The 16,971-nt window shown below is 36.8% G+C and overlaps 1 protein-coding gene across 1 annotated transcript in view; it reads right to left on the minus strand.

Annotated features, from left to right (window-relative positions):
* The window catches only part of galns (galactosamine (N-acetyl)-6-sulfatase), a 41,780-nt gene that overhangs the window by 2,148 nt on the left and 22,661 nt on the right, over window positions 1–16,971 (minus strand). The window contains exons 10-12 of the mRNA XM_059537004.1: window positions 15,062–15,198; window positions 14,574–14,676; window positions 8,453–8,574 (exon numbers count right to left, since the gene is read on the minus strand). Of these exons, the coding sequence (XP_059392987.1) occupies window positions 8,453–8,574; window positions 14,574–14,676; window positions 15,062–15,198 (362 nt within the window). The remainder of the gene's footprint in view (window positions 1–8,452; window positions 8,575–14,573; window positions 14,677–15,061; window positions 15,199–16,971) is intronic.

Here is a 16,971-nt window from a genome sequence, read left to right on the forward strand (position 1 = left end):
GCAAGCAGCACCTGTGTCAGGCCTGTCCCCTGCTCTCAAGGCAGCCTTCTGATTGGCCCCCGGGGAGGGGGAGTGTACGTGTGGGTTGAAGTGTCAATTAGTGTAATTACCCTAGGCGCTGTCCGACTCACACCTTCAGTTTCTACACTTCTGCCTTCCCCAGGAGAATCGGGTATGAGCCGCACGCTAACATCTGCTCCCCTCTCGCTCAGCCAGGACCAACCATCTTCACCCCATTCTCCAAAACACTGAGACACATTACTTCACTTCTGAGTAGGGTTGCATAAAATGTAGAAAATTTCCAGTAAATTTTGGAAACATCCCAATAATTTTGGAAACTTTCCAGGATCTTTTTTTAAATATTCCAGGGATTATTGGAAAGCTTCAGAATATTTTCCACCCTTTGCAACCCTACTTATGAAAGACTTTTCATCAGCAGCATCACCAACATCAATGACTGATCAATAACTGACTGGAAATATAACCACCACAGAGGCCAAAACCAGAAAATCATTTAGCATTTTTTTCAGTTCCATCGTCCAAAATTCAATGGGTTTTTGGTAAAAGTTAGGTGATAATAAGGTCTGTGGTTACCACAATTGCAAGATATTTTCAAAAGTTATTCTAAAGCCCGTTCACACTACAAGTGACACACAACAACAAAGCGTCACAATGCCATCAATTTCAATGGAGGGCTGGTAATGTCCGGTGACATGAGCAACAGCGAGCGACAATGACAGTTGCAGGGGTGTGTCCAGTGACACGACAATGATCACTATCCTTCAACATTATGCAAATGAAGAGCGACTTTCGTGAGGGACAGCCAATAGGAAACAAGACGGTAGAGCTCATGTGATCATTCTCCTCTCAGCTGTAGATAAACATACACAATAGAAGTAGGCTCTGTTTCTCATTCACTTTTGTTTGTATGTATAGATTTAGATTATATTTAGTTTTTTGCCTCCAAAATGTTTGTACTAAGAACATTTACAAGAGCGTCGTGGTACTACCATGAACACGCGGCAGATACTGACACAAAAGGGGACAAATTGTTGAATAATTATCATTGTTGTTTTCTTTATGCACAAAAATATTCTCATAGTTTCATAAAATTATGATTGAACCACTAATGTCGCAAGGACTATTTTAATGATGTCCTTACTACTTTTCTGGTCCTTGAACGTGGTAGTTCCGTTGCTGTCTATGTAGGGTCAGAAAGCTGTCGGATTCTATCATAAACATCTTAATATGTTAACATCTTAATCTGTGTTCCGAAGATGAACGAAGGTCTTAACGGGTTTGGAACTAAATGAGAGTAATTAATGACAATTTTATTTTTGAGTGAACTATCCCTTTAACCTAGTTGTAGTGTAATTAAGCATTATGTTTCAACTTACACATTTCTAAATATTTGATTGTTGCACCTTTAAACTTAGTTGAAACCTAATGCTGCATCAACCAAATATTTACAGCAGCCACCAACCCGAAATAATGGTTGAAATAAACTTGCAGAGCTATTGGATTCCCTAACTGAGCTCATGTTTTCCCTGACACACTTCAATCATTTAGACATAAATGATGAAGCTGACATTTACACTCATTTACTAGTAATTTCTTTGACTAAATGACTCAGCAGCTCTCAAGCATCTATGCACATTCCCATTTGTGTGGTCATATGTCACTTGTGCATGCTTGTTTTCAACACAAAAATGTAAATCAGTATTAGTACTAATGACTAATTTTACATACAATTCCAGAGTATACTATATTATTAAAAAATATATACAATTCCTTTAAGTATACTGTTTAATGGGTTTAATGATTATGTATAATGTTGCAATTTAATGCTAATACTAAAAAATATAAACCGAGATGCCGGGTCCCCTACATTTTCGTAAATAATAGTGCCTGCGCATATGTAAAGCAATCTACACTGACATACTCCCAAAAGAGGTGTTTAGAGGGAGTGTGGGAAAGAAAAATTTATTTCTACACTGCCTAAATTTCTGCATTAAAATTTCAATAATGACATTCTTGTTTAAATATTACCCCACACCCTGGTATTCATCATTGTAAAACAATTTGGAGACTGAGTGAGTGTGATTTTGGGATAAAACCTTGAGCTTTTGATGGCAGACTTATGCGTGTCAAAAATAAAATACTTTAATTCCCATCTCCTCTTGGGGAAAATGCTGGATCAATTCAGAGGGCTTCAGATCACACACACAGGAAACATTTGTTTTTCTATTCATGATAGATGTGAAGATGCTCCAAGGGGCAGGGCGCTTCAGCTCTTGATCTGCTAAACGTATGCTGCCTGCACTGTATGTCCTGTGTATTATGCCCCTGGGTCCTTAATCAATAATTAACCATAACATGTTTATTTATGTCTAGAGTCCAGACAAACAATAGAAAATTCACAGTCAGCATGGCTCATTAGCATTTTCTGAACCTCGGTTTCCTTTCTCCAACTGTAGATGCATGATTAATAATAACAATGCATGCAAATACAGTCTTTTGATTTATAATGCATGACACCCAGGGGGCAGGGGCATTGCTCAGGTGTGTCACCAGACTGATTAGTGATTCACACACTCACATGCACAAAACAGAATTCTCCAATGCTCCACATGTGGAGAACACAATGAAACAAGAGCGAATCGGTATTCACATGGTAAAGACACAAACAAGTATAACTGAATGAATGAATAAAATAAGTCACACACACACACACAGCTGGAGCTAGACAAGGGAATTGAGCTGAAGAGGCAATCAAATACCTCTATCTTTTTCTCTCTTCCCCCCCCCATTCTCCCAGTGGAAATTGAGCAGTTCTACGAGCACTATTGATTGAGGGCTGAAGAGCTTGTCGGCAGCAGATGAGGCCCGGGTTGCCTGCTACATTAGCCCCAGGCAGGATGAGACTTAAGTGCTCTTGGCCGGGATAAGGCAGCTAGGCAGGGCAGGACTTGTGACGGGGTCAGCATGGCAAGGGTTGTGTAGACCGAACTATTTCCTTGGACTGTCAGCTAGGGGTGCTCCGATCACGATCGGCCGGTCGTTAATGCGCATCTCGTCAGTAAAGCCGGTTCTCTAATCAGCGGTAAATTCCATCAGGTGCGTGATTTCACATAGAGCAGCTGTTACTACACAGAGCCGTTGTTAACTGAGAAGATGTGCAAATAAACGCTGAAAATGAACGTGGATTTGCGCAGCTTCTCAGTTAACAACGGCTCTGTGTAGTAACAGCTGCTCTATGTGAAATCATGCACCTGATGGAATTTACCGCTGATTAGAGAACCGGCTTTACTGACGAGATGCGCATTAACGATCGGCCGATCGTGATCGGCGCAGCCCTACTGTTAAGCTTGGTTAGTGCTTTATTTCTAGGTCGGACAGTGCTGCTTTCAACTTCCAAGGAATCACCATTTCATATGCTGAAAATTTATTTAAGATCAATGTGAAATCCAAATGAACTATAATCACATTCTGGGATGTTAATTTGCATTATTCATGGATGCATGTTATTCTAAATGAAAAGGATGTAAGCCTTCAAAATCTTTCATTTTTGGCTGATGTCACCCTGGCCATTTTTCCCCCAAATTGACAGACCACAGGAACAGGCCCCAATGAAGAGCATTGTTTTTTTTTTGTTTTTTTTTAATTGTGTTGATTGAAAACTACACTACACAAAACACACAAGAGTCTTAATTTCACACAGAGTGAAATGAATAGGATTTCATATTTTCTTTGTGTCAGTTTGTTTTCAGTAAACAGTTTGCATATTTGCTTATACAAATGATAATACAGACATTAAGGCAAAATTAAGAACTAAAAGGCCATAAAATTCCAAAGGAACAACATACTTTTATTTTTACTACTATGTGTCCCTTTTTTGAAACCAAAAGTTACTCCTAAAGGAACATAAATACTAATTACATGAGTTCAGTTTGTTTCCTTACTACGCTGTCTGAACTGTTCAGTCAATCATTAAGTCCCAAGACGTCAAGTCTTGATTAAGTCTAGTCTAGACTACTCAGGTCTTAGCCTGGACTTGAATGAGCTCGACTACAATCTTGCCTTTTAACACTGCACTGTTACCATCTCTGAAAAGCCACTGTGATGTTAAAATGGCTAGTCATTTGATCTCAACATGATGGAGGTTGAGGAAAAACTGCTTTTCTAAGATACTGATATGTCTTCATCTGATGTGTGTATTTTTCAAAAGCACTATTACTTTTTCTTTAAATGTAAAACTTTTTTGAGGTGGACAAAGTTTAACTTAAAAAAAAAGTTCACTGTGTCTTTTGGTTTTGTATCTATCAAGTTACAAATAATAAAATAGTTTTCATAATAATCAAATGAGATGGAATACAATTTAGTTAATTGGATTATCTTGTTTCTTTGTGTGAGGCTTGTTGGGGACAGTGGGGACATTGGGCTGTGCTGTCAGTCTGCTGCTGGACTGGAGGTATGTGTATAGACAGGCTTTACATCATCTTAAGCGGCTCTTTAGGTGTAGACAGAGATTAATGAGCGCAGACTGCTCCAGCTGGGTGCACAGAAGAGCAGACGCTGACACCGATTCACGGGGGATGAAGAAAAGAGCGAAAGAATGGAAGAATGAGGGAGGGTTGGTGTTTGGATCTGGACCATTCTGACCTATTCAAAAACATTCACTGTAAACTGGAAAGATAAGGAGGATGGAGATGGTCAAACTAACAGCTCTCTCATCTCCAACACTCAACATAGTTATTGATTTCTTTTTTTTTTTTTTTGATGAATCTTTCTTTTTTTCACAGTTAGTGCTTGAAACCAGCAGAGCAGAGAAGAGGCAGATGATCAAAAACAACATTAATGTTTAATTACTCTGTCTCTCTTCAAGAAAGTGGAGGGACATAAAAAACAACAACAGCAGTGAGACAGAAGAGAAATAAAACTGAAAAAAGGGTGAAAGAGAGGGTCACTCTGTTCTTAGAATGGATGGGTCTCGATTTTCAACTAATCTACAAAGTAAAAAAAATACGTAAATTTTACAGTAAAAAACTGCTGCTGTGGTTGGCTGAATTTCTACCATAAAAAATACGGTAGCAACAATTAATCTTTTACGTTTTTAACATACATTACAGATAAATACCGTTAACTGATATAATGTTAATATATCAACCTGAATTTCAATTTATGGTTATTCACTGTAAATTATACGTTCTTTTTCACTTCCAGTAGGTATACCACCATAAAACTACATGTAATGCCCAATACAGTTTTTCACCATATATAGTAGGGGAATTTACCGTTAACCATTTAACAGGTTTGTACTGTAGTTTGTACTGTCTTTAATTGCTAAATTCATGGACATTTTTTAGTGTGTTCTACTATTTTATGAGAAAAAGAGTGAAAAAGAGGCATAATGAAAGTTTGTGTATACACACACACACACACACACACACACACACACACAGTATATATTACAAAGGTTACTATTACGTTTACTATTTAATATGAAGCAATTAAACAGGTGAACTAAATGATGTATTCTATTCTATTGTGCTTTATATATATATATATATATATATATATATTTTATATATATATATGTTTTTTTTCAAATGCTTGAGAGTAATGCAGTCTGAACACAAGCCCAAGGGCAAACTAATTACACAGGGCTTCCTTAAAACAGATTAGTTTGTTTGTTGTTCAACAAATCATCAAATTGATTGTGGAAAGATTTAATTTTCCAGTGCTTGTCGACATACAATGAAGGAGTATAAGGTACGTTTCCATCTATGTATGTCGTGTTTGGTAGGTGTGGAAACATCCATGTCAATTTGAAATCAAGGGAGAACAGTTAATTTGATTTCTGAAAGCTGGACCCAATCTGAAGCACCTCTACAAATATTCTTTTTTTTTTTTGGCCCATGTGAAGCATCACTTTTAGAAACCCTTGTGACTTTTCTCTGTGTGTCTTGCAATCCATGTTGAAAGCAATGGATTTGCAGCTCTCTCTGATCTTTAAAGAAGGCCCACCAAAACATTCAGTGAATGACAAAGACAAAGACAAAGACAGAGACAGTGATGTGTGTGTGTGTGTGCACTGGACAGAGAGAAAAAGACAGAGATAGAGTGAAGGATGAGGACAGATGAAAACAGAAACATAAAGAATGAGAGGGGGAAAGATGGCTTGAGGGGGCAAAGGCTAATCTTACTGAAGAAATATATAGCAACAAATCAAAATAAAGGCAGGTCATGTCAGCGCAGAAAAAACATGCTGATGTTATAAATGAAAACTGTTCTCAATACTTTACACAATTAATCGGTTACAATACTAGAATTACAATAAATATCAGTAAATGATAATAATAATATATATATATTATTACTATTATTATTACAATTTGTCTGAATTCCCCAATTGGAGACACACAATTATAGGCCATATTTGTAGGTTTTTGGGAGGTTTTTATGTGGTATTTTTAGCTTTTATGAGCTCCCAATACAGTATGCATATAAAAATAATAATTTGTAAATTAATATACAATTTTCTTTTTCCAAATTCTGAAACTGAATCTGATCTGATCCACAAAGTTTGGTCTGCTTACACGTTTACAGTACGAATGGATGGGATTTGAGTTATAAACTCAAGATTCAAAGGAAAAGATCACACAATGTCGTGAATAATTACAAGCCTGCAGATTTCATAGGATAAAGCACAGTCTCATGAATGAGACACTGCTGATGTTGACAAACACTAAAAAATCCCCCAAAATCCTAACAATAATGACTTCCAAAAAAATGTATACTTCTAGGGTTTAATTTAGTTTAGATTTATTTTGTTTTGTTTTCATTTCATGCAAACAAAGTTATTGTTTTTGACTATTTATTACTTAACACACAGTAAATTACTTGTCAGGGACATCTTTAATGATTCAGCCATGCAGGACAATCCTGAGCCAAGATATTTATGTTTCCTTAAATGTCTCTATAACCAAAATTGGTTGTTGAGCTTCGAATTTTCAAATTTCAAATTATAATTAATGTAATAAATAAATTAACATTAGTTTAAAGTTACATGTAAAGTTATTCTAATATATATATATATATATATATATATATATATATATATATATATATATATATATATATATATATACATACATACATATAGCAAATAAAGCAATAGCAATAATGCAATTGCAACAACTGTGTTGGCTTATGAATAGAAAATAAAAGAAGAAAAAAATACAGGAGAAAACAATTAAACAAGCGTACAAATAGGAATAGGAAACTGTATTTCTCAAACAGTCCCTGTTATCACTAATAGTGTACAGTCCCTTTTTTTCCTTAAGTTTTTCTAGGTAATTTTTTGGAATTTAAGTTCTTTGTTTCAGTTTACTTAACTATAATAATTTTACTTTGGAAATGCTATTGAACAATTGCCAACCCACCAATCGGTTTGATCTTCCTCACATAAATCTGTTTCCCTAGAGAGTTGATGTCTTTTGTGTTTCCTTCATAACTATTCTATCTTGCCATTTTAACTTCTAGTCAACAGCCGATGAATACAGATAGTCATCTTCAGCTCACAAAGAGTCGTATTTGATAAATCCTCTACGGACTGCACGATCAATCAGCAGCTGTGCCTCACTATCGACCCCAAATATCCAGAACCTCGTCCCTGCTGATGTACACAGAGCTGTGCAGAGCCGAGATGGACGAGCATGTCACAGACCGTGGACTCATTCTAGCTTCGTGTCCATGGAGTTTCAGTGCTTCATTACAGTTGGAATCGGATGACTGATTCAGTGTTTTCGTTCTTGTTTATACAATTCGCCAGCAACAAGGTTTATGGTGTGAGGATACGGCCCCACACTCAACACACCGGTGCAATCCAACAGGATTAGAATAATAAAGTGGAAAGCTTATTTAGTTTCCTACAGAAAATCAAGTGCAGACCTGGGCTAGAAAGAACTTAAAAGAAAATTAACGTCTCTAGGCAACTAAGAATTCCATTTGTTTTCAATTTAGGGAATAACAATGCAATAACTAAACGATACTCGATGTTTCACTGCCTCTCAGTTTTTCCAATACTGGCATAAAGGCACAAATCTTCTGCACAAAACATGCAAAACATGCCCTTTGCAAAGGATGTGGAAGCTTGATATTTGCTCAAGGGTTCTCGGTTTGGAATTGACAGCAAGAGGGCAACAATTTGCATGTTAGTCATGACACCGCATTTTAACCATTTTTGCATGCCACTTGGCACTTACCTGTATCTGTAATGTTTTATATTGTTTATTATTAATAGAATGAAGTCAGAATTATTTGAAAAAGAACCGTGATACTTTTTATTTCTTCACAGTGGATATTTAACACAAAGATTTGTTTATGGCAGTGAATTCACATTTGAATAGTGTGGTTCTTGACATCCGGTGTCCAATTATTAACCCCTTACCTGATTGGGTATCTCTCCCCAGGGTCCTGTCCCAGGTGGAAGATGAGCGGCTGCATGGTGTGTTCTTGTTGCGTGTGTGTGGTAACACCAGGAACCTCCTGACCAGGACAGAAGTTTATACCCTGTTTGGAAAACAAGGTGAGAACATCAATCTTCCTCCTTAAACCACCACCTGACTGAACTCACGAATTACTAAAGTTTAATAAACAGCTGAAACTGACCTGGACTAAAACTAATTCAATTAAAAGGATGAGATGAGTAACATTACTAGGCGACTATTCCAAACACTCATAGAGTTGGTGTTTGTACATGAATGCTTTATGCTGCTATGTGAATTACTAATAATATGAGAATGGGTCAATGCTTGGCTGGTTGGCATGATCCAGTTAGTCCCTGCTGGTAGATGTAACTACACCTCGTGGGAGCAAAAACATTTTTCTTCTTTAACAACTATTCAATGTAAGTGCATTCTGATTAAATAAACTAATTTGAAGCAACATACAAATTTAATGAATTTCATGGAGGGGTCATTCAGTGTCTGCATCTAAAAATGTAGATTTTTTTAATTTACTTAGCAATCCACTATTTTGTAGAGAGAGTCTAAATTAAATTTTCACTTGAAATTTAATGAAAAATTATGAGGTGCAAAACTTAATTTAGAAAGATGGCAGAATCATAATGTTTTTCATTGTTTTTTTACACATAAATTGGTGGATTAGTGGTGACCGTCAAAAAAAAAAAAACAATGTCCCTTCAAGTTTGCATGCCTGTAACTCAAGAAGTATTAAAGATATATGGTTCAATCACAGATATATGGGATCTCAGTGTGACCAAATAGCTGAATTTTACCCATTTTAGTGGTCAAAAACCAAATCCCACCTTTAATTTGGCATTAAATCTCAGAAGAAAATGGTAATTTTTACCCCCTCAATAAAACAGCGAATTCCTCAGTAAATATTCATTGAATATTTTGTCTTTCATAAATATTTTTTGTCTTCCATCAGAAAGTTCGCTGGTATTACCCTAAAATGTCTGATTTGCTTTTGAAAGTGTGAAATGGACTTTCTGCCACCATATTTGGAGGTGGTCTGTGATGAATTCTGACCACATTTAATGTAATGTAAATGCAAATGCATTTTCATTATCAGCATTTATTTACTATCTAAAATGTAGTGTGATTACACTGAAAATAACTGTATAGACTGATGTGCTGAGGAAAAAAAGACTTTTGCAAAGGAAAAAGTCTTTAAACACTTGATGTGTCTTGTGATTTGCTCACCTTCATACAGAAAAAGCAGAACTGAAGTCATATGATCCACAAGAAGACACAGTCCCAAAGCAACTAGTCTCAGAACTGACTGATTAGTCAACTAGTTGCTGTAACTCTTACAAACCATAATTAAATTAATAAAAGCCTCAACAAGCACAAACAAATAAGATTATAGAAGAGTTGGGGTATGTGTGTGTGTTTAGTAGCTAGAGGCTATTGTGAGTCCTGTCTGCCAGAAAGACCGCAGGGCTTTATTTGTGTGTGTTGTAGCCCGGGGGAATTGGGAAGTAAGACAGGTTCCTTCCAAATGCGCACTGTTTTAATATTTTGGTGTTAGAGCATATGTTTGGGGGGTCATTTATAAGGCGATTGTGAATACATAAAAGCTGTGGCACACACACACAATTCATGGCAGAACACAGTCCCCTATGATCTGGCCTGCAACTTGCTCTCTGTCTTTTGAAGAAGTCTGTGTGCACTGATCTTACAAGCATGAAGCAGCCCAAATCCCACAAGGTTTGGAGAGAGTGCTTCAGCCTGCGCCCAAGGAGCAAAGGCAACAGCGCTTCTCTATTAATAATGCAGCGCAGGCGGCTCTGTGCCGCTGAAAAACGAGAGCAGGTTAGTATGGTGAAAGAAACAGCAAGGGGGAGCAAGTGGATCACCCATGAAAAATGTGCACGAACATCAAATAACTTGGATTTGTTGATGCTCAAAAAAAGCTTTCTTAAAAATATTCTGGATTAAAGTCAGAATGAAATGGCATTCAAATCCAATTTAACTTCTGTAATGTGAATTCCCAAGTGAAACCGGTATTCAATGAGAGGGAAAAAAATGTGAAACATAAATCTCAGAGTATAGAATCATGGAAATGGATGAAATTGTTCAACTCACGAACTCTGTCCCAAAAAAAAGTGATGTTTTGGCTTCTTCAGAATTTGTTTTGTTGGTGCTGGCAATCAATATTAACATATTGTTTAATGATCTGTTATTAACAACATTTGTTCTACCAATGATGCTTTCAAACTTTTGATTGTGTGATATTTCCTAAACATATTAGCCAAGTGAATTTTTTGACTAGGATACTTGACCGGGCACTACAAAACAATACAATGTAATGTAATGTAATTTGACGTAACATTTACGTATGTGTTGTAAGGATTAAAGAAGTGTAAATGTTATGCAACGCACTGCAATGCAATATAAAAAATTCACATAGTAATAAATGGTGTTTTAAATGAAACAAAACAAATAGTATGGATTATCGTTAAATTTTTATTTTATTTTTTGAGGGGGGGGGGGTTGATGGGGTTGATTCTGTGCAGTTACAAAAACAAAATCCTGTAAGAAACACTTCAACACAATTCAAGTGTCCAGTTGCTGGTCCCCATTGACTTACATAGTATGGAAAGAGAAATAAAACACTATGCAAGTCAATGAAAATCAACTGAAGGTGAAATATCCCTTTAAACCTGGTTTCACCCAAGTTTTCTTTTTTTTCCCCACTACTGTCAAGTGTCATCTGATGAAGTTTCGATTACTTTCCACTGTCACCTTTGCCTTGCACAGTTGGTGTTTTAAAACCCAATTAATATTCAGTAATATTATCAATTTAACTGCACGGCACTATCGCTTGAGAACAAAACTTGAAAGATGGATTGAGTTGGATAATACAGTTATTAAACTGAACTTAATCAATATTGAACTTGCTTCAGCTGAATAATGACAATGTTGTCTTCTAGAGCTGCTTACAGTTGAAGTGTACTTGTTTCATAATTGATAAACTTTGCAAAATCGACACAGTTATTGAACTGAATTTGCATTTATGCATTAAGCAGATGCTTTTATCCAAAGCAACTCATAAAAGAGGAAAATCAGTTTATCAAAGGGCCAACAATATTCATAATACACTGCATGTACTCAATGTAGTACATGAAAAAACACTGAATTAAATTGAGCTGAATAATGATACTTTTGTCTTCTGCTGAGCCGTTTTACTGCTGAAATTAAATTACTTTCATAACTGATGAATTTTTAAACTTTAATATTATTTTCCTGTTCATTAATGTGAAGTAATGTGCTCTGAAACAATATGCATTGTATGAACTACTATGTAAATAAATGTGACTTCAAACCATGTAATACAATGACCCTTGACTGCCAAAAAAACAAAGCCCAGCCGTCATTCAAAGCTCAGATTTCTAATACAGTGAAACTGGTCAAATGTGTAATTTACAGTAAAATAATAATTCTCAGGTATCTTAAGTCTTAGGTGAGGTATCGCACACTAAAATACTTCTCTGAGTGTTGCTCAAAAGTGTGGCGCAGAGGATCATCGGATGCAAAGCACTTACACTGTGAAATTTCTCATTTCACACCTCGCCGATCCGCACAGGTTTCAAGAGGAATTCACCCAAGTGACCGATACTATTAAGCCATCATTTCAACCGAGTTTAACAGGAAACAAACCAAGGGGTGAAAAAGCCTTGTTTTCAGAATACTGCAGTATGGATCACTGCCTAAATCTGTGCAAAAAGTTCAGCGCTTAATCTCTGACGTCACCCACAATCATTCAAATCAATTTCAGTGCTGTGAGCTTAAAAAAGGATGAGTAAATTGATGTGCCAAAAACACATCTGAATTTGTGTGTAACTCTACAGCAGCAGGTGAAACCTCCCGAAAACACATTAACCATCAGAACCAGACTCCAGCTTCCAACCCTCTCCGTCCTCGGCGTGAGTGGCGAGCTCAAACAATCGATTGGCAGCTCACAAGCAATCAGCCACCATTATTTGTGAAGTTACACTCCAGTTCACATGAGCTGATAAAGGGGGCTGCTATTGATTCAGCGGCCATCCAGGAGAGAGCAATTTAAGCAACCGATGGGGCATAAAACAAACTCTCGCGTTCGAGAAGAAGCCCGCGGCCCAGGCTGACGGCGGACAGGGGTTGCATGTATGTGTGTTGTGTGATTTTAATGGGAAACTGAGCATGTGTAGTGGGTATGAGAGACAGACAGACGTGTCCCGAGGGCTTGACAGAACGCAACTCACAGCATGAGGGATGCTGCTGGAATAGCACGCTAATAGATGAAGCATGTTTGCAGAAGTGGTCCCGCTCCATTAGCTCCATTAATATTCATTACTGCCTGATCTTCAAGTCTATTTGATAAGGCATTGTTTTTCAGATAGCATTAATATGCTAATGTGCATTTTGGAATGCAATTACTGCATCAAAAGGCAAGAAATCAGGGGATCGTGAGACAATATGTAGATTATTAATTGTGAATGGTAGAAAAATGTTGCACCATGATTCTTAGGTGTTTGAGTAGTTGCCGGGGTGTTTTGGATAGGTTTTAGGTGGTTGTAGGTCAAAAAGTATTTCATTGTAAATCAATATTTTTACAGTATTTTTAATATTTTTGCCAGCTTAAATGTTGATCATGCAACTAGAAAGCCAGACAATTTATTTAAGGCATAATTCACATCTTTAGTACAAACTAGGGTTGTGCCAATATACGATAATATAAGATATAGTATAGTATCGACGATAGCAGATGTCTCTGCCGATAGTCAAGACGATTTTGGCTCATTCTCATTTGAATGTATTAGATTATATTAATATTAACTATTACTATTTTTATTTTTATTAGGCAGCCTATTATAATTCGGCTATCAAACTGCCCAGCTATTTCACACACAAACACACCATGCACGCAAAAGAGGATTAGAGCCTGTAGTCGGTGAAAAAGTTGTAACGCTTTGAATCGGATAAATCGTTAAATCCATGAAATGAAAGAGATAGAAAATGAGGAGTTGGTGGCTTGTACACGCCAACGCGCTCTTTTCATTCATGAGAGATTAACTCTTTCTTGGCATTAAAAATAAAGTAAACACAAAATAATAACAATATGTCATCACCACATAGTGTGCGTTATAAGTTAAGTGATCAGTCTCTTAAAGGGCACACTGCACTATAATGTGCTCCACCCATGCACGATAATATCGTGTACAGTTGATCTCACTGGCTGACGATCTGACGATTTGACAAATGACCATTTCGCCCAACACTAGTACAAACAGCACCAGATGAGGTTTAAAAAAAAAGTACAATTCTCTAGTTAGTTTTTCTTTCCCGGACACTGTCAACTCTGGCTTGCTCACTGGGGAATTAAAGCATTATGTGACTGTTTAAACTACTTAGAGCTGGTTGATATGACCAAAAACGTTAGCACAAAAAAACACAGTAAGAAACAGCATCGCTATATAGTTATCTATCTGAAATCAGATTTGTTACTAACAGAAATAAAACCAAATCCTATGTTCCTCCACACTGTCCCTAAAATTTGTAAATGCTGTACTCACATCAGACTCTCTGACCAATATTCTCTTAATTGACAGTTTTTGAGAATTGTTAACTATTGCTTAGAACACAATTGATCATCTAAACCCTTTAGTTACCAACATTTAGAATGTTCAGGCATGTGCCCAAGCATCAGACTTTTCACCTGTGACAATTCCAACCCTCTCCGTCCTATAGTTTAGTTGTTTGTGTTTCAACGGCCTAAAATCAGTTGTTTTAAACTGCAGTGCTTAAAAACGCATTAAATACATTATAGTGAGACACAGATCAGGAGGACCACATGCATTGTTATATATCGACATTGCCAGATTCTTACAACTTTTGCTCCTGGTAAAGCATCATAGACATAATAGTGTGACATTCTGTAAAGCTGCTTTGAGTGATGTGCACTGTAAAAAGCACTACACAAATAATTTTGACTTGACTCAATGTTTGCTGGGGGAAAAGACAGAAATTGAAATAAAAACTAAAAAATTTGCCATCACTCACTGTGTTGAATTCCTCCCATGAGTTGCTCCAAGTCCAATAGTGCACCTTGTATTGCCCAATCCGCACTGCCATCATCTGGTTGCCACGATAATAGAAGATGGGCCTATTGGGTATGAAATGGGAATCTTGTGATAAGTCATTCCAGTTGCCAATACTTCCCACCATCTCTCATCCCATTTTGACAATGTGTTCAGTAAAACACCTTTTGCAAAAGGATGGTCCCTTTCTCAAAGCCTCCAGGTAGTGGCTTTAACAGGAGACCTTAACGTGCCTCAAAATCATTCTTTTACCCAGAAGGACACCAACAGAAACTATATGCTAGCAGTAAAGTAATGGTCAGTCGAATCATATTTGTAATGTAAGTGCATTTAACTCCGTAAATGATATTCTGGCAAGAGAAATTTTAGGAATCAGTCTCGACTAACCACCAACCCATCCACAATATAATGAAATGTGAATGAAAGTCACACTTGCTTTGAGGTGGTTACCTGTCGAGTAGTGAGTTGTTGAAGAGTACAGGACTTAAATCGAGACCATCAATCACACGGTCATCAGGGGGAAGAACACCAGCCACAGAAAGACTTGTGCTGAAGAGATCCATCACACTGGCCAACTGATAACTCACCTGAGGAATAAAGCACTAGTATCACACAGAACTCTTGGTTTGGGAGGAATAATACATTGTTATATAACAAATGATTTGGTCAAGTTGGTAAATTTTCAATTTCTATATCATAAAAATTCTAGACCCATATAATTTACAAATGGCGGCACTCATTTTTACATCAGGAAAAAGGTGGATATAGAATATGGAATTCATATAAAAAAAATAATAATAATTTAAAAAATCCCCTCACTTTTTTTTTAGATGGCCAAACTCGCAAAATGCAAAAATATGCATTTTGTTGCAGTTGCTGATATTTATTTGGCCAAAAGATATGATACATTTCTGATAGCTTCTGATAACAATCAGTGTCTCAATGGGATCATTATAACTATACAATACCAGGCTACTTCGAATAAAAGGCATCTTAAGATCAGTTGTCACTCTATATCTCTAAATATGTCATTGTAAGATGAAATTTAAAAGCTTTGTTTTATGAACAAAGTTCTGTACTTTTTATTGTGGGGCGCAAAACATATAATGCAATGCATACAATCATAACTGAGAGATGTAAGAATAAACATTCCTCCATAGCTTAATGCATCATATTTAATGCATCAATTTAATATGATTTTTATTAAAAAAATGTATATATTAAAATTAAATATATAAAAATATATATGGATCACCAAGTAAACCTAAGTTGTTTCAGTCCAGTAAGTGTTTATCTTGAAATAGTACTAACAATAATATTTTATTGTCTTATTTTATTATGTTTATTTTATAAAAATCATTAACATTTTCAAAGACATGTGTACGACGACCTGAAGGGGGATGTTTCTAGAAAGAACCTAAAGGTTATTTTAATTGCATAAAAAGCAGTCAAAATTAAGCATACAACGAGTACACAACAGGCTTTTCAGCAAAGTTTTGATCATGTCTATAATTTAGAGGCCTTAGAAATTTACGCATCAAATTTGATACAGTGGGCTTTCTATAGTTAATTGGATAGGCAAGCACAATTATCCATCATAAATGATAATTAATAATCCTAATATTGGCTGATATGTGGGTCTATCACTAGTCTAGATTCTAAAGACTGTGATACATCAACCCATGCTGCAACCCGCAGTTATATGCAAACAAACTCACACAAAATCATTTTCTTCATCCATGAACCTTGTCAAGACGGCACAGAACGCAAGCACTGGCAGGGAGGCCAGTTTAGAAGAGCAGAACCACGATGACGCGTTTCTTCAGTTCCCACTCTAATCTGTACTCGCAGGTTTATTATAAACCACACTAACATCTCTTTAAATGAAGAGAAAGGCAGAGAGAAAGGATAGTTGGGACAGAGGCCGGAACTGCTGCTTTATCTGTCCTCCCCAGTCCTGCTGCTGCAAAAAGCTTTATTTTATTTATAAACTTTGAACTATTTTCCGATAAAATGCCATTTTTTCGCTGTCATCCTTGATCTTCCATTCTATTCTATCCTGAGCGGCCCTTTGAGGGAGACGGCACGCTCACAATCAGATAGCGCTATCAGCACGGAGCAGCTGGCTCTGCCGCTCACTCGTACACACACACACACACACACACACACACACACACACACACACACAGAAACGTCGCCTGCTTCAGCCTCCCAGAATTCCCTTCACCACTGCCAGACAGCCAGTACATTCCATTATCTGCACTCTCAGGCTTCACACACACATACTTATACACACAGGAAAAGAAGAAATCAAGAGGAACAATTAATAAAGGTAACTAGCCGCTACCACCAGCTGCTCT

The sequence above is a fragment of the Carassius carassius genome, chromosome 3 (assembly GCF_963082965.1).
Source record: "Carassius carassius chromosome 3, fCarCar2.1, whole genome shotgun sequence".
NCBI classification, from domain to species: Eukaryota; Metazoa; Chordata; class Actinopteri; order Cypriniformes; family Cyprinidae; genus Carassius; species Carassius carassius.